Genomic DNA, 23701 nt, shown 5'->3' with positions numbered 1-23701 from the left:
AGTTCTCCTTATAGGACTCCAGCCTGAAGCATTTAGGGCAGTGGATATGCTTGTTCAGGGTGCTGTTATTGCATCCTAACCCAAGTCACTAGAGGCTAGAACTCAACTTGTTATTTGGTGTGCTTGCAATCATTTAAAAGTTAAATTTTGTCTCGCTTTTCAAAAAAAAAAAAAAGATGACTGTGATATGCAAAGGAATACCATATAATGTCCATTCATAAGGTGTCTCTCCCTTACTCCCTCATTCCCTCAGTCCCTCCTTCCCTCCCTCTTTCCAGGATGTGCTCCTTGCTGCATTAGGAGATAACTGTACTGGGCATAGGCTTTACCATCATGCTTATATTCATGTTTCTCGCCAATACAAATATGTTCATGATGATTAAGACTATGATCACATTCAAAGGGTTTCTCATCAGCATGTTCATATATATTTTTAACAGTGAAGGCATTGTAAAAAGGCTTTTTAACATTCATGATTTTGGGGGATTTTTCTCTCCAGTGTGTCTTCCTTTATAAATTTGTAGGTGTAGATTAATAATGTTAAGAAAATGCTTGTCACATAGATTACATTTGAAGAGCTTCTCTCCAGTATGTAGGCTTCCATTTCTTTTAAGATGACTGGGCTCTTCGCTGTCATTCCCCCAGGAGGCAGACATGTATAACCTTTCAGCTGGTACAAGACCCACCCTGGACACAGTGAGCAATACACCAGGACCGGTGGCAAGGTTTTCTAGTTCATTAATGCCAAATGTGAGTATGCATTCCATTCAACAAGGAATCCTAGACAGATATACGGGACTGTCGTCTACAGAAGAAAATACAAAACAGGACAGTCGGAAAAAATTCAAAAGAAAAGAATCAAAGTGCACTCAAGTTCCAGGCAGCCATTGTTGGTGTGCCTCTTCCTGATATAATGGCCAAGAAGAATCAGAAACCAGTAGTCAGGAAAGCCCAGTGAGAGCAGGTTATAAGAGCTGCCAAGGACGAAAAACAGGCTAAACAGGCAAAAAAGGAGACAGCAATCACTGCTGCCAAGGCCCCCACAGCCTGTGACTGTCTCTACTCCCAGAGTGGGTGACAAACAGTAATTTGGTAGCTCAGAGTTTAAAAATGTTAGACAACTGTGGACTGTAAAGCTGTTATTACAGTGATACATTGATTACATCTGTAGGGTTTCTCTGCAGTATGTATTTTTCTATGTATTTGGAGACTATTATGTTGGGAAAAGGCTTTGTCACATTGATTGCATTTGGAGGGTATCTCTCCTGTGTGTGTTCTTTAATGTATTTGGAAATTACTGTGTTGTGAAAAGACTTCATCACGTTGCTTATGTTTGTACGGTTTCTCCCCAGGATAAACTTATCCACTACTTTTATGATGACTGAGATTAGAAACGGTTTATCACATTGATGATATTTGTAGGGTTTCTCTGCTATATGTGTTATGACTGTGTTGTAAAAAGGATTTACCACATTGATGACCTTACTAGAGTTTCTCTCCAGTATCGGTTCAATTATGTTTTAGGAGATTTCTGGGTTGTACAAATGCTTTCCACATTGATGACAGTCATAGGCTTAGTTTTCAGGATGAATTCTCCCATGTTTCTGGAGGTTTCCATGGTATGAAAAGGCTTCATCACATTCATTACATTTGTAGGGTTTCTCTCCAGAATGTATTCTTATATGTATTTGGAGATATTTTTTGTTGTGAAAAGGCTTTACCACATTCATTATACTTGTAGGGTTTCTCTCCGGTATGAATTCTTTTATGCATCTGGAAGGTATCAGTTCGTGAAAAGGCTTTATCACACTCATTACATTTGTAGCGTTTCTCTCCAGTATGGATTCTATTATGCCTCCAGAGGCTACTGTGTTGTGAAAAGGCTTTATTACATATATGACATTTGTAGATTTCCTGTCCAGTATGAATCCTTTCGTGTATCAGGAGTCTATTGTGTTGTGAAAAGGCTTCACCACAGTCACTACATTTGTACAGTTTGTGTTCAGTATGAACTCTTTTATGCCTCCGAATGCTACTATGGTCTGAAAAGGCTTTATCACATTCATTACATTTGTAGGGTTTCTCTCCAGTGTGAACTCTTTTATGCCTATAGAGTATACTGGGTCGTGAAAAGGCTTTATCACATTCATGACATTTGCAGGGTTTCTCTCCAGTATGAATCCTTTTATGCATCTGGAGGCCATTGTGTTCTGAAAAGGCTTTATCACATTCAATACATTTGTAGGGTTTCTCTCCAGTATGAATTCTTTTATGCTTCTGGAGAGTACTGTGTTGTGAAAAGGCTTTATCACATTCATTACATTTGTAGGGTTTCTCTCCGGTATGAACTCTATTATGCATCTGGAGTCTACTGGGTCGTGAAAAGGCTTTATCACATTCCTTACATTTGTAGGGTTTCTCTCCAGTATGAATCATTTTATGCTTCAGGAGTCTACTGGGTCGTAAAAAGGCTTTATCACACTCATTACATTTGTACGGTTTCTCTCTAGTATGAATTCTATTATGCCTACAGAGTCTATTGTGTTGTGAAAAGGCTTTATCACATTCCTTACATTTGTAGGGTTTCTCTCCAGTATGAATCCTTCTATGCATCAGGAGTCTATTGTGTTGTGAAAAGGCTTCACCACAGTCACTACATTTGTAGGGTTTGTCTTCAGTGTGAACTCTTTTATGCCTCCGTAGGCTACTGTGGTCTGAAAAGGCTTTATCGCATTCCCTACATTTGTAGGGCTTCTCTCCAGTGTGAACTCTTTTATGCTTCTGGAGGCTACTGTGTATTGAAAAGGCTTTATCACATTCATTACATTTGTAGGGTTTCTCTCCAGTATGAACTCTATTATGCATCTGGAGTCTACTTGGTCGTGAAAAGGCTTTATCACATTCATTACATTTGTAGGGTTTCTTTTCAGTATGAAGTCTTTCATGCTTTTTAAGTTTACTGTGATTTGAAAAAACGTTACCACACTGACTACATTCATAAGGTTTTTGTCTAGCTTGTGTTCTTTTATGTATTTGGAAAACTGTGTAAGGAGCAAAGGCTTCAACACACTGAATAACTTCAGAGGGCTTCTTTTCTGAATGGATCCTTTCATTCCTTTGAGCATGACTGTGAGCATGTAAAGCAAAGGGTTTTCCACAGTGAGTATATTCGGAGGGAATTTCTGCACTCTGACTTCTTTCATGCCTGAAAATATAATATGCACATGTGAAAGGTTTACCACACTGATGGACACTTTCATCTGGATGATTTAATGTTACTGTTTCTCTAAATATAAAGAGGCATCTGGCCTTAAATTTTTTCACTTCGTTCACATTCAAGCTTTCCCTTGACTATGGGCTGTTTTGCATCTTCCAAGATCCCTGAGATGGCAGAGCATTTATTACATACCTCAGATTTACATATCCTTTTTCTATAAAAGGTTTTTCCCAAATTTAAAGAAAAGCAAAAGAGCTCAGAGCTTTAACACACTAAGTGTATTCCAATATTTACTGTAGTGTTTTTCATACTATATTTGGGAAGTAATCCAGGAGAAATAGAAGCATTTCGGCATTCCGAGTACTCAAGAGAATTTATTACAAATTGAGGTTCCATATGTATTGCTAATGAAGTTGGAAAAATAATTAATTGTAAACATTTATCGTGTTGAAACAGTCTAGTATAACAGCCACCCACTATATATCTTCTCATTGTTATGGGAGAGTGTCAGCAAAAGATCGAGATATATAGATAGAAAGAGAGGTAGAAAGATAAATAGATGGAAGGGTGGATGGATGGATAGATATGATAGATATAGATAGATACATAATTGGATAGATAGATAGACAGAGAGAGAGGTACATTGTTTCCTTCAATATCCCTTTTATATACATGGTTTGTGTTCATTATGATATATGACATATCTATAAAAGGAAGACCTACACATTGCATTCACATAATTTAACATTTTGTTCTTCATAGACATGTGATATAGGGATTGAGGTTACTGCACAACATCCTTCTTACAACAAATAATCTGCCTATTTCACTAAATCTAACAATGTCACTATTAATATCGGAATGAGCTTATTAGAAGCTTTTCAACATGTATTTGCCAACTATTCAACATGTGGAGCTTTTACAAAATTAGCAGAAATGTATTGCCAGTTGTACAGTGTAGTTGTAATAGGGCTGTCTTTCAAATGGTGATATACACTAAGGCATTGTTTCCAAGTCATCTTTCTTAAAAAAATTGCATTGCAAAAACAAATCAGATAAAAGCACATGGAATACCATGGTTTGTTAGAATGTATCAATCACCAATATATTTAAAGCAGTTCTTATTTACACTGTTGCTTTACTTTCAAACTTTCAGCACACATTAAAATTTCTTCAGAGGCATATTTATATGAGCTCGCATTTAAGAAGTACCTTCTCTGTCTTCTAGAACTTTGACAATGTTCCTCAATATTTTGGTCTTCCCAATTAAAGCCTGAAATAGAGTAAGAGAAAAACGATGAATGGAAATTATGAAAAATGTAAGTTACAATGTTCAGTGAATCTTAAAGTCATGCATGCTTTACTCACCAAATTCTGTACCCATCTCAATTGAAATTACAGAAGTGCTTCAAAAGAAAGAAGGGTTTTCTCCAATTTTAAAACAGGAAAGGGAATTTAAACTCTTACCTATAGCATTGAGGTTCCTGTAGGTCTCCAGCATGACATCTTTGTAGAGCTTCTTCTGGAAGGGATCCAGCAAAGCCCACTCTTCCTGAGTGAAGTTCACATGCACATCCTCATAAGTCACTGTCTTCTCGAGTATCCCATACATGGGTACAAAAGAAAGCATGATAGAGACAACATTGGGCATGTATTCTTCATAGACAATGTGTTCATATAATTATGGGGCCTATCAGACTTATTTTCTGACTCCGAAGTTCTACTGTAACTACCAATACATATTAGAAGGAAACGTATTAATGAGGTTCAACCCTGTCATTTCAAAGCCTGTTCAATAGGATGCAGTCTTTCTAGTGAAATGTCACCTACATATGTAAAGAGGACACAAGCTCTACAAGATCAATAGTGCTTACCAAACATCAAAGAAGTTGTGTTAACACTAACAATTACTGACTGTAAAAATCAGTTAAACGCTGGGTCTATTGTCCTGTGCCTTTAACTTTGCAGTCAGGAGACAGAAACAGAATTATCACATTGAGTCGGATGCCAGTGTAGGGTATACAATGAGTTCTAGAACAGCCAAAGGTACATAGTAAGACCCTGTATCCTCTACCAGAATTGACTAACCAAACCAGAAATATAGAAAGACCTCAGGTTTTTCCTTAAACTCCTAAGAGAATTATACATAATATCCAGTTCTGTATTCATCTTCCAGAAACCTGAGGTCCATAAATACAAATTATAACATTAAGAAGATATTACCAAAAGGAAATATATGTTTAAACATTTACAATTAGGCAGAAGAAAATCTTAGCTATATGAAAGTTGATTAGATGTAAACAACACAGTGCAGGATGGAGGGCTCAGCAGTGAAGTACAGGGCATGGATCTCATGCTTTGACTGGGAATCTGCATGTAAATTATGCAGTTCCTTGTCTCTAATTGGACTTTGATCGATCAAGATCCATTGACAGCAGCCAATGGAAAGGGTAGAAAAGGTGAGAAATCCAGGTTCCCAAAGGTGAGGAAAGAGAAGCAGGAGACAGGAAAGAGAGATTTGTCTTGCTTTGGAGAGAGAGCCGACAACCATGTAAGATGTCCAGAGGAGTGTTCATTGGCCACAACCCCAGGTTGGAGATTAGAAATGCAATTAAGCTGAGAGTAGCTTTATGGTGGTGAGCAATGAAAAGGTAACTGGGCAACTAAGCTAAGGGCAGATATAGAGCGTCGAGAAAAGAGTAACGGAGAGGACACACTAGCTGTGGGAAGCTTGGATGAGACATTAGTCAGGATAAACATATTAGTGTGTGTGTGTGTGTGTGTGTGTGTGTGTGTGTGTGTGTTCTATTGTGTGGCACTGTTCCCCAATACAAGGGAACCAGGGCAGGGACTGGAAGTGTACCTGTCAGGAACTTAAGGCCGGGTAGTGAAAGGGCTACATGCTTCAGGAAGAGCTCTTGCAGGTCCTACAAATAAGTGAGGTGAATTGCTTGTATTTACTGCAGGATCACAGCTATCCATTATTCTACTTTCAGCAGGTGTCAGACCATTGTCTGGCTACTCTGAGGACTAGACACAACTAAGGTGTATATTCATGCATATAGGCAAAAGACTCATAGACTTTCTAACATAAAGTCACAACAAACACGACAGTTAGAAAAAAGGTCAGTGAATGCCCTGCAATGACTGAGATGACTCAGAAGTATTAACATCATGAGTATGTGGCACCCTAGGAAATAGAATGAGAATGTCTAAGAAATTTCAAAAATCAAGATGTGGGGTAAGCTCAGCACAAAAGGATATGCTTGATGTATAAAAACAAATACATTCCAGGCCCATTTACGTCAATAAAAGAAAAAGGCCAGGCATGTTGGTCCACATTTGATTTTAGCACTAGAACCCAGAATCAATTTGATCCCCCACAGTGTAAGGGAAAGTCAGGAGGGTGGGAAGGGAGGGTGGTTGGATTGGGGAACACCCTTATAATGAAGGAGAAGGGGATATGATAGGGGGTTTATATCCGGGATACTGGGAAAGGGAATAACATTTGAAAGGTAAACAAAAAGTATTCAACAAAAGAAAAAAATGGGACAGAATATCACTTCCCATTCCAATAAACAGGGATGGGTACATCAGTAGATGGAGCAAGGCGAGAAACCTGCAGGTCAAATGGCAAGTCCTATGGCTCTGTCTCAGACATATGTGGCTTACATTTTAAGGGGCAACTTGTAACATAGCTGTTGTTTTGATTACTTCTATATTATGTATGCAGCTCTCTATAGCAGATGACTCATGTTTTGTATCTCAACATCATGTGGTCAGGAAATACAACTGAAGCTGCATCCTCATGACCTCAAGTAATGAACTCACCCTGGCCCATCATTGGGGCTCTGACTCTGCAGAACACAGATGGCTGGAAGAGTGCTGAATTGAAACCACAGAGCAAGCATCCATGACCTTTGCATCCTTCTTGTTTCCAACCCACAAGAAATAAGTGGTCTTATTGAGTCTGGCTTCTAAACTGGGCTGGACCCCATCACAGATGAATAACAGTTGTAGAATCTTTTACTGGGACTCGGAATCACTTTGCCTACTCCTTCCATTAATTGGAGAGTTAGTAGGAAAGCGTGTTACTCTCATGGCATCTTCTAAGATTTCAAGTCCATAGAAAGGATCTTCTCTTTAAAGGTGATAATCTCCTTGCATTTCAATTTATGCTTTCCTTTCAGCACTTGATGGTCATTTGAAACTACCTTTTGTTCTGGATAAGCCACAAACTTTGATTTCACTCCTACGGAACTTGTCGAGTTATTTTATTTGGAACTTCTACAAACTGGACCTACAAGTCCGTGTACCACACACTAGAAGCTTCAGTGTGTGCACTGCATAGAGAAAGTAGCAGCAACACAGCAATGGCTAGAAATCCAGATTCTCCCTTCCTCAAGGAATGCCCTCTCACTGAGGAAAGAAAGCCCAGTGCATCTCACCAGATCCACACATATACCAACAAAAGAGTGTGGATCAAGCTCATCCTAGACTAACACATTAGACTCTGATAGATCCACCAGTGTACTCTTCCACGTCTGGGGTCTGGGGTCCTCACACTCACCACGGTGGGACTGTGATCTCCCTCAGATTTCCTAATGGATGTGTCTAAGGAGAATCCTAGAACACACTGCTTGCTATCTCCCACTGGTGTGTCTGACTGCTCGGCCTCCCCATATCCCTCATTAGCTTGAACCACACAGCTAAGTCTTAGGAACTTAGCATCTCCCCTACTGGAGGTATGCTGGTCAAGCAACTGAGACAAAACAGGTCTCCTGTGATCCACACTTCCACACGAAGTTGTCAGTGAAGTCAATTCATACACAGGATCCTCTTTGTTTGTAGTTACCCCCCAACCCCCGCCCCACGCCAAGGACAGAGACCTCAGAAAACACTAATGAAAGGTCCTTTCTCCTTCCTACTGTCCACTCGTGGAACATCTTGGAAGGTGTTGTAAGACTGTCTTTCAGGAGTGGGTCCCAGAGTCTCACCCACCAATCTTGTGTGTTTACATTAAAAGGTATGAATTAACACTCCTTAGGAAATTACAAAATCACACACCCTAAGTCAGGCAGGACTTTATTCATAAAGGTGAGCCCTGCAGATGAAGGCTTTAAACTTCAATTAGTCTGTGATCTAGCTGTTGCCTACCCTGTTTCACTCTGCACTGTACACAGGACACTGGTCCTCCTGCAGTGTTCTGAGGGCAGAAGTCCTGCTCCACATACAAATCCTTTCCCTGTTACTGCAATGCACAGTACAGTCCATGACCCAAATAGGTATTTTTAAAACTCGGTTGCGGTAGTGCCCTTTATCTTAAGAATTTAGAAACTTGGGCTGGAGAGATGGCTCAGCGGTTGGGGGCGCCCGACTGCTCTTCCAGGGGTCCTGGGTTCGGTTCCCGGCAGCCACATGGTGGCTCACGGCCATCTGTGGGGAGATCCGATGCCCTCTTCTGGTGTGTCTGGGGACGGCTACAGTGTACTTATATGTAATAAATGAATAAAAAATCTTAAAAAAAAAAAAAGGGACTTTCTTAGCTTGGTCTTTAAAAAAAAAGAATTTAGAAACTTAAATCAAGAAGAAAGAAAGGCCATTGCTCTGGGGACCAATACACATGCTGTAGGCCACCTGCTTCACTTCCAGTTTCCTTCCAGCATCCCCACCTTCCTTCAATTCTCTCCTTCTCCCTAAAGCTTTTCAGCTCCACCTTTCCCTCCAGGCCCAATAACCTGCTCTAGCCTATCTTTTACATGTTAAAATGGGGAGAAGTTTCCAAGGAAGTCACCTGAATATGTGAAATACTCCTCATCCTAGGCAGCCCCTCTGGGGGAAGTGGAATTAACATCAAAATACAAACAGCACCAGAGCAATCCACAGTACTTCTTACTATTTCCTAAGCATTGGAAGATCCTACATCATGGATTCTCCTGTTCCCATCATGGATTAAATTCCAGTGCTGCCCAGCCTTTGAGATATGGTTTACAACACCTACAAAATTCATTCTAAATTGATTTTAAATGGCAAGGGACAAGTTCTGGAAAATACTGAGAAGCTAGGTCTCCGCATTTGGCATCCTGCCCATGATGTTTCTGACAGAAACCCCTTGCTCCAAAGGCTTTGCACAGATGCAGCTCCCAAACTGAACACATGAGTACACCTAATGGCTAGGACCACACGGAATCTACAAGATGGCTGCTAGTTCCTACCAAGCCCATGCATGGGAGGGCCACCTCCCTGCCTCCCCCTTCTCAGTCCACTGCTAATTCAGGTTAGGGGCAGTGGTTACATGCTCACCATGATTGGACTTGGTAGTTCAGGGTTGGCACTCCGGTAAGGCACTCAGCAGCAGAGTTCAAAGCACGTCACACCAACCATTCAAGCCTGCTCAGCAATGGAGTGGAACTTGTACCACGAACCAAAGAACCTGGAAGAACACTCCTTTTCTCCTGATTGGAGGGTCTTCTTAGAGGTTCTGATTGGCCAATGAATCTTGAGTGACATGAGCACCTCCACTAGGATTAGAGTGTGCTGAAGACATGGAGTAGCAAGTTTTCTGGCCCATCAGTGTACTCTAGGAGATGACCCTTTTTAGATCTGCAAGATTTGTGTTTCAGTATCCCATTTGTCTGTCCTCCAATAGCCGACCTTTCTGTCTTCCAGCACTAAGCAGGAATTTATTCCCCCTCCTTTTTCTACTCCTTGTCCTCATCTTCCTCTTCCTAGTGCTGCTCCTCCTCTTCCTGGTGTATTTCTTCTCCTCCTCTTCCTCATCTTCTTTTTCTCCTACTCCTTGTCATTTTTGTTCCTCTTCTTATTCTTTTTCCACTTCCTCTTCTTTTCTACCACCATCTTTCTGCCCCTCCTCCTCCACTCATGCTAAACCCTCTTGAATCAAGATGGATAGCTTCTAAAGTCCAATATTCACTACATGACCCCTTGGCAGAATGGTTCCAAGGATATTAATAATTAAAGAGATCTTTTAGGACACAAAATATGATGTTTGTTTCTGTAATTTCACATTTGCATAAGGAAAATTGTAGCTAATATTCATCTTCTATACGATGTAAGGGTCTGAAAATTGTTGAAGACCCCAGACTCTGATAGTATACAAAAACAAAGAGGGTTATTGTGCAGAAACAATCACCATTCAGGGGTCAATCATGATTTGAAATAGCAACCCCAGACAAATGACGCTCTGGAGCCACAGGTTGTCAGTGGTCTGCATGCCTTTGTCATGAACTTCTAACCATATAATGCAATAGGGCTGCCCAGTGCAGATGGTCTATCCTGAGAAAGAATATTTCCCATCTTTTGTGGTTATCCCCTGGCTGGTCTCTGGGGGTATGGTTTTATGAATTTGTTCTAGGTTTTATGGTCTGTTCCTAGAGCTGGTGTCTCAGGACTTTCTCTATATTAATTAGGCTCTACTTCTTAAGCTGGTGCTTTATGGCTGGTTTTTTTTTTTTTTTTTTTTTTTTGATTCTTTTTTTCGGAGCTGGGGACCGAACCCAGGGCCTTGCGCTTCCTAGGTAAGCGCTCTACCACTGAGCTAAATCCCCGGCCCCATGGCTGTTTTTTAAATTAGGCCGGGTCATACAAATGGATACAAAAGAGTTGCCTCAGTGGAGATAAATGGGGTTTATCTTTCCCTTTCAAAATGATTCTCCAGAAATGGCGTTTATCTTGCTCTTTCAATATGAGACTCTAGACAACCCTGGGAGAAAAGCAGGAAGTGGATGCCAATCACAGTGGAGCACTATTGGTAGCCAGCACATATTCCTCAGTGGGAGGTGAAAACACATATCTGCATTAGCAGAGGTTTTCCAGATGAACAGAACCCAAAGCATGGCTCTCTCTATGTATGGATGAAGTGGATATAGAGAAATGTCTCATGGAATGTTGTCCACGAGTAAGACAATGACTGCAACAATGGCAAGTTGAAGAATACAGTCGTGTCTTTATGACTCAGCTGGTCTTCAGCATATCCCAGATTTCCTAATATAGAATCTCTAATGCTAGAAAAATGAAGTGATCTCTCTTACCAGAGTGTGGCAGGAAGAAACAGAAAAATACTTACCATCTTCATTATCCTTATATATGTAAGTTTCCACCAGAAGAAATGGCCTAGATAAAGATTTTTCTTGCCAACTCATAAGCTCCACTAAAAAAGGGGGATGGGTTCCCATAGTAAATATTCCAATAAGAAAAATCCCTTAGAGTGCTCACCTGTTTCAGTTTAAGTAACTGACTGCAGTCATTTGACCTGAAGTGCATGTATCCTCATCCTGAATGCTCTGTGTCTCAAGGAATCTTCTGTAGAAGGTTCCTTTTCTTTTTCTTTTTTTTTCTTTTCTCTTCTTTTACTGGATATTATCTTTATTTACACTTCATATGTTATCACCTTTCCTGTTTTCCCTTTCAGAAATCCCCTATCACATAGCCCCTCCCCTGCTTCTCTGAGGGTGCTCTGAAAAACCCACCCACTCTCACCTGCCTTTGTGGCATTGCCCTACACTGAATCATCGAGCCTTCACAGGCCCAAGTGCCACTCCTCCCACTGATGTCCAACAAGGCCATTCTCTGCTACATATGTAGCTGAAGCAAAGGGTCACTCCATGTGTACTCTTTTGTTGGATGTTTAGTCCCTGGAAGCTCTGGGGGGGGTCTGCTCCATTGATATTGTTGTTCTTCCTGTGGGGATGCAAACCCCTTCAGCTCCTCCAATCCTTTCTTTAACTCCTCCATTGGGGACCCCGAACCCAGTCCAGTAGTTGGCTGTGAGCCTCCAACTCTATATTTGTCAAGCTATGGCCGAGCCTCTCAGGAGAAAGCTATATCATGCTCCTGTAAGCAAGCACTTCTTAGCATCTGCAATAGTGTCTGAGTTTGGTGACTGTATATGGGATGGATCCCCAGGTGGGTCAGTCTCTGGATGGCCTTTCCTTCAGTCTCTGCTCCACACTTTGTCTCCTTATTTCCTCCTGTGTGTATTTTGTTCCCCCTTCTAAGAAATACTGAAGCATCCACACTTTGGTCTTCCTCCTTCTTGAGCTTCAGATAGTCAGTGAATTGCATTGTGGGTATTCTGAGTTTTTGGGCTAATATCTACTTATCAGTTTGTGCATACCATGTGTGTTCCTTTGTGGTTGGGTTACCTCACTCAGGATGATATTTTCTAGTTCCATCCATTTGCTTAAGTATTTCACGAAGTCATTGTTTTAATAATCTGAGTTATACTCAATTGTGTAAGTATACCACATTTTCTGTATCCATTCCTCTGTGGAAGACATCTGGGTTCTTTTCAACTTCTGGCTATTATAAATGAGGCTGCTATGAACATAGTGGAGCATGTGTGTTTGTTATATGTTGGAAAATCTTTTTGGTAAAGACACAGAAGTGGTATAGCTGGGTACTCAGGGAATACTATGTCCAGTTTTCTGAGGAACCACAGACTGATTTCCAGAGTGGTTGTCCCAGCTTGCAATCCCACCAGCAATGGAGGAGTGTTCCTCTTTTTCTACAGCCTCGAAGACATGTGCTGTCACCTGAGTTTTCGATCTTAGCCATCCTGACTGGTATGAGGTAGAATCTCAGGGTTGTTTTGATTTGCATTTCCTTGATAACTAAGGATGCCGAACATTTCTTTAGGTGCTTTCTCGGCCATTTGATATTCCTCAGTTGAGCAATCTTTGTTTAGCTCTGTACCCCACTTTTTAATAGGGTTATTTGATTTCTGGAGTTTACCTTCTTGAGTTCTTTTATATGTTATATGTTAGCCCTCTATGGGATGTAGGTCTGGTAAAGATCTTTTCCCAATCTGTTGGTTGCCGTTTTGTCCTATTAACAGTGCTCTTTGCCTTACATAAGCTTTGCAATATTATGAGGTCCCATTTATCAAATGTTGATCTAGAGCATAAGCCACTGGTGTTTTGTTCAGGAAATATCTCCCTGTGCCCATGTGTTCGAGCTCTTCCCAACTTTCTCTTCTATTAGTTTCAGTGTATCTTGTTTTATGTGGACCTCCTTGATCCATTTCAACTGGAGCATTTTACAAGAAGATAAAAGTGGACTGGTTTGCATTCTTCTACATGCTGACTGCCATTTGAACCAGCATTTTGTTGAAAATGCTCTCTTTTTTCCCATTGGATATAAATCACTATATATACAAACTCAAAACAAAACAAAACAAAACAAAACCAAAAAACAAACCAACAACAACCTAAAGATCATCTCATTAGATGCTTAGAATACATTTGACAAAATTCAACACCCTTTCATGTTAAAGTCTTGGAAAGATCAGGAGTTCAAGGCCCATACCTAAACACAGTAAAAGCAATATACAGCAAACCAGTAGCCAACATAAAACTAAATGGAAACTTGAAGCAATCCCACTAAAATCAGGGACTAGACAAAGCTGCCTTATCTCTCCCTACCTATTGTATATAGTACTTCGAGTCCTAGCCAGAGCAATGAGACAAAAAAAAAAAAAGGAGATCAGAGGATTAGAAATTGGAAAGGAAGAAGTCAAAATATCATTATTTGCAGAAGATATGATGATATACTTAAGTGACGCCAAAAAACCCACCAGAGAACTACAAAACCTGATAAATAGCTTCAGCAAAGTGGCTGGGTATAAAGTTACCTCAAACAAATCAGTAGCCTTCCTCTACTCAAAGGGTAAACAGACTGAGAAAGAAATTAGGGAAATAACACCCTTCGCAGTAGTCACAAATAATATAAGATTCCTCAGTGTGACACTAAGCGAGCGAGTGAAACGTCTGTATGACAAGAACTTCAAGTCTGAAGTAAGAAACTGAAGAAGATCTCAGAATTTGGAAAGATCTATGCTCATGGACTGGCATAGATTAATTGGCAAGATTAATTTAGTAAAGATGGCCATCTTGCAAAAAGCAAACTACAGATTTGTGCAATCCCCATCAACATTCCAACTTGAAGAGATAGGTAGAGCAATTTGCAAATTCATTTGGAATAACAAAAAAACCTATGCTAGCAAAAACTATTTCTAACAATAAAACAATTTTGGGGGGAATCATCATCCCTGACCTCAAGCAGTATTACAGAGCAAGAGTGATGAGAACAGACAGGCAGGAATGGATAGAATGGAAGACGCAGAAGTAAACCCACACACTTATAGTCACTTGATCTTTGACCAATGAGCCAAAACCATCCAGTGGAAGACGCCATTTTTTATACCTTATTTTTATTTTATGTATATGAGTGCTTTCCTGGCACTTGTTTGTGTGCAGCACCTGCAGTGGTCAGAAGAAGGCATTAGATCCCTTGGGACTACAGTTACAGCAGCTGGTTTAATGCCACATGGTTTTAGAGAATGCAACCTGTGTCATCTATAACAATATCCAATGCTCATAACTAAGCCATCTCTGTATTTACCATATTTTCATTTAAAATTGATTTTATACAATTGAATTAAAATAAGTCACTTTCTCTAGCCTTTACCTTTTTACATTTTCTGATATATATTCCCAATAATGACAAATGCTGTGGGAGGTTTGGTAAAGACATGCTACCCTAGTGAGCTAACTTCATTTTTTTAACTATATGTAACATATATATTGACAAGCTTGAATGTAGAACTAAACTGCAAGACACTCAGAAATCTCTTTCTGTGTATGCCCTTCTACCTAGTCTACCTTTCTCCTGAAAACATCAAACCCAAGTCAGCTCCTTTGCTCCCTTTCCTCAAATCTTGTTTCATCTGTGTTCTGCTCTTTCTTACCCTTCTGCTTCCAAGAATCTATTGTAAGCCAAGAGATAAAGCTAGAGTACAAAGAAAGTGCCCACCATGACAGTTCTCAGACATCTAATTGTTATAAAAGAAGGCTCTCCCCCCAGTACACCCTTGGCAGGCTAAAACACTTCATTTCTTGGGGGTGGGTGGTAGGTGGGTGATTCAAGTCCAGTCTATAGGGAGTTAAAACTTTACAACTTTTCAACTTTAATGAGGAGCATCTCAATGACTTGCAGCTGACTTTGCCTCAAGACATCCAGAAAAGACCACAAGATCCCACCCAAGCAATCGGCCTTCAAATAGGCAGGAACTTTCCATTCTTTAGCATTTTATCCCTCAGCACATCAGCACAGATGCCTTTGCCACAGCTCCCGTCCACCGGGCTATATACCAAGGTAGAAAAAGAAGCCAAAATCTTGGATCTCTTGGATGACATGATGAAGGAAACAAGTATGAGCATTCATTGCCCAGGACATCAGATGGGAAGAGACTCAGTGGCACTGGACAATAACCAGGCAGATCAGGTGGCTCCAGAAATGGTTATACAAGAGCCTATCCCGGTTTTGGGCCAGCAAGAAACACCTGCTGTGATCCGGGATTAGACTAAGGGATGGGCTCATTTAGAATATACAACAGAAGAAAGGGCCCAAATTGCTTAGAAGAGGAAAGACAGTGGCACACTCAAGGGTAAAGCCGTACTCCCCAGAAAATAAACAAAAGACTCACTTTCCCAAATGCACAAATGGACTCATTTAGCCCTCACCTGTATAAAGACAACAATTCACAGACACCCTAAGTTTGATTCTGAACAATTTAAGGATAGAGTGGTGACTGCTTGTTTTAGCCACGTGGCAGTTAGGAGATTTACATAGCAAATATATTTCACCAATCATTCTTAACTACACCAATACTCTGAAAGAGTAGGCCATTCTTCAGGGACAGAATCCTAAGTGGAAGGCTTCAGAGGATACAAAAGATAGAAAAAGTAGGAGATAGAAAGTATAAAAGCTGGGGTAGGGTAGCAAGGAGCTATGGCTTCTGCTAAGGAAGCTTCTTAAGAACAACAGCAGCATTTATACTACCTACAAGGGAAATGGAAAGAAATGGGAGACTTCCATGAAGTCAGCAGAATCAACCATACAAAGGACAAATTAAGGAGGGATCTGATCAAACAATGTTGCTCACAGAGTACAGGGCCATCTCATTAACATTAAAGACCTTGCCTGTACTGGTTTGGAACTGATGTCTTCAGCCCCATGTGGTAGCAATTTTTGGAATCTCAGGATCAGAGCCGACCCCTTTCCACAGACCTGTCTGCAGACCATTAACACCTCTCAAGAATATGCCTGGCTTTAGACAACGAGCTCTGCTTTTTCAATACACACATCAATGCCTCAGGGAAAGGCTCCAGGTCCTAGGCCCTAGGTCCTAGGCCCCAGGCCCTTACAGGCTCTAAGATGTGGCTGAGTTTGAGAAGGAGCTATGTAATTCTCTATCCACGAAGTCCTCAGGGAAAGCCTTGCTCAATAAGGCCAGTCCTCACCACAACAGTGTTTTTCCTTTTCAAATGGTGTCACCTGGTGTCCTGCCCACCTGGCAGATCTATGCTTTTCTCAAGAAGAAAAGCGATCCTTTATGGCACACCAGGCCTTAGTGGTGGTTGTGACCCTGCAATGCTCCATGAAGCTGCTTGTTAAAGGGCTGCTCTGTGATCTGGGGATGGGCCTAGTGCTGTTGGTTAATCAGGGCTGTCTCCTGTGTTACCTTCTGAAGCCATATTTTCTGACAATCCGGGTGAAAAACCATGTGTATCCTAACATCCTAATCTCTAAGATGCTTGGTTACCCTGCTACGTACCTGAGGGAGGCAGTCTCTCCGAGGTAAACTCTACTCAGTGTGATTCACTATTTCCCAGGCATTGGAAAATCCTTTACATCAAAGATTCTATACTCTTTTCATCACAGCTTAATATCAGAGTGCTACCCAGCACATGAGATGGGGTTTACAACCTCCACAAAATTAACTCTAAACGAAACTTACATTTAATGTTAAATGTCAAGGGCACAACTTCTAGAACATACCAGAGAATCTAGGCTTCTCCAAATTCAGCCTCCTGCCAAGGATATTTCTACACACAAGACATTGGTCCAAGGGATTCATCTAGACACATCTCCCATAATGAACTCAGATGCAACGGTTCAGTGCATCAAGTGACTAAGACCACAAGGAACGCTACAGATGCTCACATCTAACCACTAGTTCCCACCCAGTCAAAGGAAGGGCCCACTACCCCAGCTTCAACAGCTCATCCCCCTGCTTTTTCATGTCAGGAGTAGCAAGCACAGGCTCACCTGAGAGCTGAATGTCCGGCATGGCAGAAAGTACTAGGAAGAACCCTCCTATTGCTCTCATCAGTCTGCCTGGATGACCTGATTGGCGAGTGATTCTTGAGTGACATGAGCCCCTTCCTTAGGGTTAGAGTGGGCAGAAGGCACACAGAATAGAGAGTTACAATGCCCAGGATTCTACTCCAGGAACTTTGAAAGTGGTGTAGTCACAGTCCAGAAAGGGACAGAACAAAAGGAAGTTGATAACTTCCCTTCTTTGACAATACTTAATATTAGGAATGAACAGTGAGGTAATCAATTTTAGATGACTGATGAGAGTCTGACTGGCCCAGTTTTGGGTCTACACAGGCTATCAAGAATCTGAGTAAAACATTGAACTTAGTGTGAAACCAAGATACTGTAGTTACACTAGTCCTACGAAATAGAAGATCTGCGTAATGCAATGTGGCCCATCGACTCAGGGGAGAAAAGGAGAGGCAGCTAGGGGAACAATTATGGGAGGGTGTAACCGGGAGGAGGGCAGTGTGCAGAATGTAAACTGAATAGATAAAAGAAATAAATCAGTTTATTAAAAAGCAGGGGATGGCTTTTATACTTAAGCTCAAGGCCTAGGTACATAGCATGTGCTTACAAAAATAGAATCTTTTTCAGTTAGTAACTTAGTTCACTATCACCCTGTCATTAGAATATACCAAGAACACTGGAAACCATGTATGATATGCAGATCACAACAATGTACATGAAGAACAAGTCAAAAAAAAAAAGAAAAGGTAACTTTTAACTTGGAATCAAATTTTACCATTAAAATTAATTAGTAAAAGAAAGAAAAACCGAAACATGCTAGCCTAACACAAATACAGTTCTGATTATTTCCTTTGTTTGAGACATGGTCTGATTTAGAACCCCAGCTGACTTTGATTTGATGAGCACACTATAATGTATAACACATATTAAAAGTATACTAGATAGCAGTCTGTGTTTAAGCAAGCGCCTTTCAACAAATATTCCTAGCATCGGAATCTTCTACAGAAGAGAGAGCTGAGAAGTCATTTGATGTTGGTCTCATTATTAGTAAAGGAGAATGTTCTTAACAGGATTATTCCTCACGGCAGCCTAGTCTTGTCAATCTTGGGATCACTCCAACCTTAAGGAATTTGCACTGATGCTAACCGCTCTACAGCTAATGTAGAAGAAAATCCTCCCTGGTTTGTGTAGTTGGAAGGGGAAATTTACTGTGTTCCGATCATCCACACAACCATACTGTATGGTTAATTTTCACTGATATCATAAAATAGGCCATGGCCAAGAGGAATCATTATTGAAAGCATTGAATTGGACTTGCTCTTCTAAAGGATTAGAGTCTATGACAGCAATGTAGGCACATGGCAACACGAAGACCAAAGAGCTCACTGATTGAATCTCAGACACGATGGAGACAGCAACTCAGGTTTAAAAATACTATAAATTAAAATATCAAACAATTGGCACTGGTAAGATGGTTCGGTGGTTAAGAGCACTGACTGCTTTTCCAGGTAGACTGAATTCAATTCCCAGCAACCACAGGGTGGCTCACTACCATCTGTATTGGGATCTGATGCCCTCTACTGGTTTATCTGAAGACAGCTACAGTGTACGCATAGACATAAAATAAATAATTCTTTTAAAAAATGTATTTATAAAAACATTCCAACAATTTATGATGGGGAAGCTGATTCCAGGGTATGTGCTACATTATAGAATTCAGAGTAATCAATAGGATAATAAAGAAATAGAAAACACACAGACACAGTAAGACACAAAGATACAATAATCAAAACTGTGTGCAGTCTTGCTGATATAATGAGGGAATGGAAAGAAAAAGCCATGAACAAAAGCACAAAATATAGTCAGGCTTTCATCAAACACTTAAGGAGACTCTGCCAGGCATAATGTCAACTTGACCATTATTACCTATGATTGTATGTGTGAAAAATTTTAAAAAAACACAGACTTCATAGCCACCACAAAAATAACTCAAGCTGCCCTCTAATCTGTTTATTTCTTACTGTCAATTGCTACTGATCTTTCTCTCAAGAGTGCTCCCCATCACCTCCTCTCTATCAATTTCTAAACAATTAGTAAAATGTAGGAGGCAAACCAAAAATGTGGAATGCAGTGGTCTCAAGTCCTAGGAACCAGACCATCATTTCTTAGAAATTATCTTTTGACGTCACAACAAGGGCACTGTTCATTCCTAATGTTAAATATTCTCAAAGCAGCGATGTTATCAACTTCCTTTTGGGGTACAGAGCTAAACAAATGAGGAATCTTGAATGGCTCGGAGGCATTCAACTCGAAACTGCAGTTCCATCAAATGATCATGTGGTCTGAAATGCTGACAATAAGCAAATTAGGAGGCAGAGACAATAATATATGAGAAAATTGTGAGAACCCCAAACCAAATCAGTCATTTAAGTATTAAAAATCCAAACACTGGGGCAGGAAAGAACACTCCTCCATTGTTGGTGGGTTTGCAAGCTGGTACAAACACTCTGGAAATCAGTCTGACTGTTCCTCAGAAAATTGGACATAGTAGTCCTTGCGGACCCAGCTATATCACTCTTGGGCATATACCCAAAAGATGTTCCAACATATAACAAAGAGACATGCTCCACTATGTTCACAGCAGCCTTATTGATAATAGCCAGAAGCTGGAAAGAACCCAGATGTCCCTCAACAGAAGAATTGATACAGAAAATGCGGTACATCTACACAATGGAGTACTACTCGGCTATTAAAAACAATGACATCATGAAACTCACAGGCAAATGGATGGACCTAGAAAATATCTTCCTGAGTGAGGTAACCCAGTCATAAAAGAATAAATATGGTATGTACTCCGTGATAAATAGAGGTTAGACAAAAAGCTCTGAATACCCACGATTCAACTCATAGACCATATGAAATGCAAGAAGGAAGACCAAAAGGTGGATGCTTCAGTCCTACTTAGAAGACAGAACAAAATAATTACAGGAGTTAGAAATAGGGAGAGGGAAAAGCTGGGCAAGGGGTGGAGAGCATTAGTTGTGGGGAGAGACAGGAAAGAAGTACAGAGGGTCAGGAAATGGAAGGGAAGTATGTAGCAGTGGGGAATGAGGAACTGGGAGTAGCCACTAGAAAGCCCTAAATGCTAGGAAAGCAAGAGGCTCCCAGCACACAACTGGGATGGCATTAGCTGAAATACCCAACAAAGGGGAAAGAGAACCTGTAGAGACCATATGCAGACCCAGGTGAGTCTGGGTCACACACACATCTCAAAAATATTAACACACAATTGTTCCTGTCTAAGGGAAATGCAGGGACAGAGAATGGAGCAGAGACTGAAAGAAAGGCCATCCAGAGACTGCCCCCCCCCCATGCTGATCCATGTTATCTGCAGACACCAAACCCAGACACTATTGCTGATGCCAAGAAGCATGAGCTGACAGGAGCCTGCTATGGCTGCTCCCTGAGGGGCTCAGCCAGAGCCTGACCAATACAGATGTGGATGCTCACAGCCAACCATCGGACTGAGTGAGCACTAGGACAGCAGAGAGGACTTAGGGGAAAGACTGAAGAAGCTGAAGGGGTTTGCAACCCCATAGCAAGAACAACATTATCACCACCCAGATTCCCCTAGAGCTACCAGGGATAAACCACCAACCAAAGAGAACACCTGGAGGGATCCATGGCCCCAGCTGTTCACATACCAGAGGATGGCCTTATCTGACATCGATGGGAGCAGGGAAGGCCCTTGGTCCTGTGGAGACGCTGCCCCAATGTAGGGGAATGCTAGGGAGGTGAGGCAGGAGTTGGTGGGGGTGCGGGACAGGGATATAATAGGGGGTTTACAGAGGGGAAACCAGGAAGGGGTCTAACATTTGAAATGTAAATATATCCAATAACCAATAAAAATGAACGAATTAATAAATAAGAAATGAAATATAAAACGTGAAATCAATCGTTGACTCTTTCAAAAGAAAAACATTATTAATAATAAGAAAATCCCCACATATCCGTACCAATTTGGAATAAGTAAAGGCCATTCCCTGGCAGAGAGAATGGCTTTGACCTGGACCCTATGTGCAATGTTAGGTGCTAGATATGTAACATAACACACAGCTGGAAGAGACGGCATTCTCCTCAACCCACTGAGCTGAAATAATTGTGCAAGTGGATTGGACACAGCTGCAAAGGGGTACCCTCCAGTTGGAAATTCAATATGCATTGATCAAGCCAACCTCCCCAAAACATACGATTTTGTATAGAACTTAGGTGAGTTTATCCATATTTGCCTGTATAAAAGTCTTTCTTCTCTGAGGGTGTCTCTCTTCTCCTGGCTCATAGAAGTTTACTGCTCCAAACTTCCCCCAAGCCTATCAAGTGAGTGCATCTGGACTTGAGGGAAAGGATCTAGCAATCAATCCTTTACTCAATTACCCGATTCCCTTTTAGTAGACAACGTTTGAGAAAAACTTGGAAATAAACATTAAAGTCACCTTTCAAAGTGTGTCACTTTTCTCCCTGTGACTTCAACTACCAGGCTGGAAGTTAGAGCAGCCCAGTTCCCTGGAGATAGAAGAAAGGCTACTTAACCCCCTGCTGTTTTAAGGTGAGGGGCTACACACCAGAGATTGCAGTTTACAGTCTGGCCTCTGAGGAACTCAGGAACGTCAGCTACAGCTGCAAAGCGCCTTAGACTTAAAATAGGTAAAACGGCAACCCTAAATATCTCGCAAGACCAAGTCTTGCCCCCGAGGACATTCTTCCCCTCCGCTGCCTCAAAAGAAACCAAAAAGAAAGAACAGCCAGGGTTGGCCCCCTGCATCCCACCACACCGAGTCCCGCCCGCTCCTTCTGGTTTTGGGCAGTGGTCACCTACTCACCATGTCCCGACTTAGTAGATTGCCAGCACGTCCATAAGACACCCGGCAGCCGACATCAAAACACATCAGGCCAATCATTCAAGCCCGCTAAGCAACTCCGGTAAATCGGCAGCTGGAAACAGGGCAGCAGGAAGTACACTCCTCTTCTACTAGTGGAGGGCCTGCCTGGAGGCCCTGATTGGCCAGTGAATCTTGAGTGACATCAACCCATCCCGTAGGATTAGAGTGCGCTGAAGGCACACAGCATAGCGTTTCCTGGCCCAGAATTCTAGTCCAGGAGCTTACCCTTCTGAGAGCTGCAAGATTTTTATTTCAGTATCTCGTTAGCGTGTCTTCCAATAACCTATCTTTCTGCCTTCCAGCACTCAGCAGGAGTTTCTTCCTCCCGATCTTGCTACTGTTGCTGCTCCTCCTCAATCAAGAGGGATACCTTGGAGTATTCAGCTTGGAGCAGAGTGAAGTATATAGTTTGACCTTGCCTCTATCTGGATTGTTGGCTGCTGAGACCCGTAACTTAACCCAAACAGCTACAGCCAATGAAGGCCTGTGTTTCTAATTTCTGAGCTGACTTCACTATGTCAATGAGGACTCCATATATCTCCCCAGGACAGTAACCTGAGTGCAATTTGAATATTCATGGGCTTAACTGACATCACAAATCCTACACCCACTGATCTAGTCTGTTTTCATTCACCCAACATGAATTAATAAATTCTGTAAAATTACTAAATCATTACCCTGCCACGATCAGGTTCTTTTTCCTTATGGCTACTCCAGCAGCTGATTGCCTACCCCCCCCCCCCCATAGTGTACCCAGTAACCTTCCTCCTATTCTGGTCTGAATGCAGAGGCTATGCCCCTCATGCAAATCCTTTCCCTCTGGATGCAATAAACAGTTGATTATATGACTCAAATGTGAACTTTTAAAACACAGTGGTGGTACAGATGTTAACTTAAGATTCAGCTGGTGTTATCAGTAGGACAGCAATGTTACTGACGTGGGAAATAACATAGTGGAATGAGGGCTCTGTGACTCGCCATGGGAACGCTTGTCTCAGAAACAATGTTCTAAAAGGCTGGATGTACAGCTGGTGTAGAATTAACATCCTTTCCCAGGGAGAGATCACTCATTCACCTCTGGCTGATGCCCAAAGAAGAGGCATCCTAGGACAGAGTTTGAGTTCCACGTGTGCTGTCATCCATAAGACTCTTTTAAGTTTGGGCTCTAGGTGATGCTTTGAACAATTTAAATGGGAATAGGATCTTGCAAGTTTAGTCACTGAGATAGATGGACATTTACACAGCAAAACTATCTCATACTAGTCCTTAATGTTTTGATCAAAAAGACAGACTTAAAAGATGTTTCAATGCCACAACCCTCCCATATACAAAGGACACAGAACACAAATACAGAATACATCAAAGAACAGTCACATGACACTGCAATGGTTAC

At 41.3% G+C, this 23701-nt stretch overlaps 1 protein-coding gene across 1 annotated transcript; it reads right to left on the bottom strand.

Moving 5' to 3' along the window:
* Positions 1 to 1479: 1479 nt before the first annotated feature.
* Positions 1480 to 22368, bottom strand: Zfp715-ps1 (zinc finger protein 715, pseudogene 1). Its single transcript, XM_087591772.1, is given in 5 exon segments — positions 1480 to 1694; positions 1696 to 3205; positions 4430 to 4490; positions 4685 to 4808; positions 22249 to 22368. Coding segments are annotated over 5 exon segments (1893 nt in total). The 5' UTR covers positions 22327 to 22368; the 3' UTR covers positions 1480 to 1574.
* Between the last annotated feature and the right edge of the window lie 1333 nt (positions 22369 to 23701).

Source organism: Rattus norvegicus, chromosome 17, assembly GCF_021556685.1.
Source record: "Rattus norvegicus strain SHRSP/BbbUtx chromosome 17, alternate assembly SHRSP_T2T, whole genome shotgun sequence".
Lineage (NCBI taxonomy): Eukaryota > Metazoa > Chordata > Mammalia > Rodentia > Muridae > Rattus > Rattus norvegicus.
Note: the sequence above shows the minus strand (reverse complement) of the source record. Positions and strands in the feature narration are given on the sequence as shown.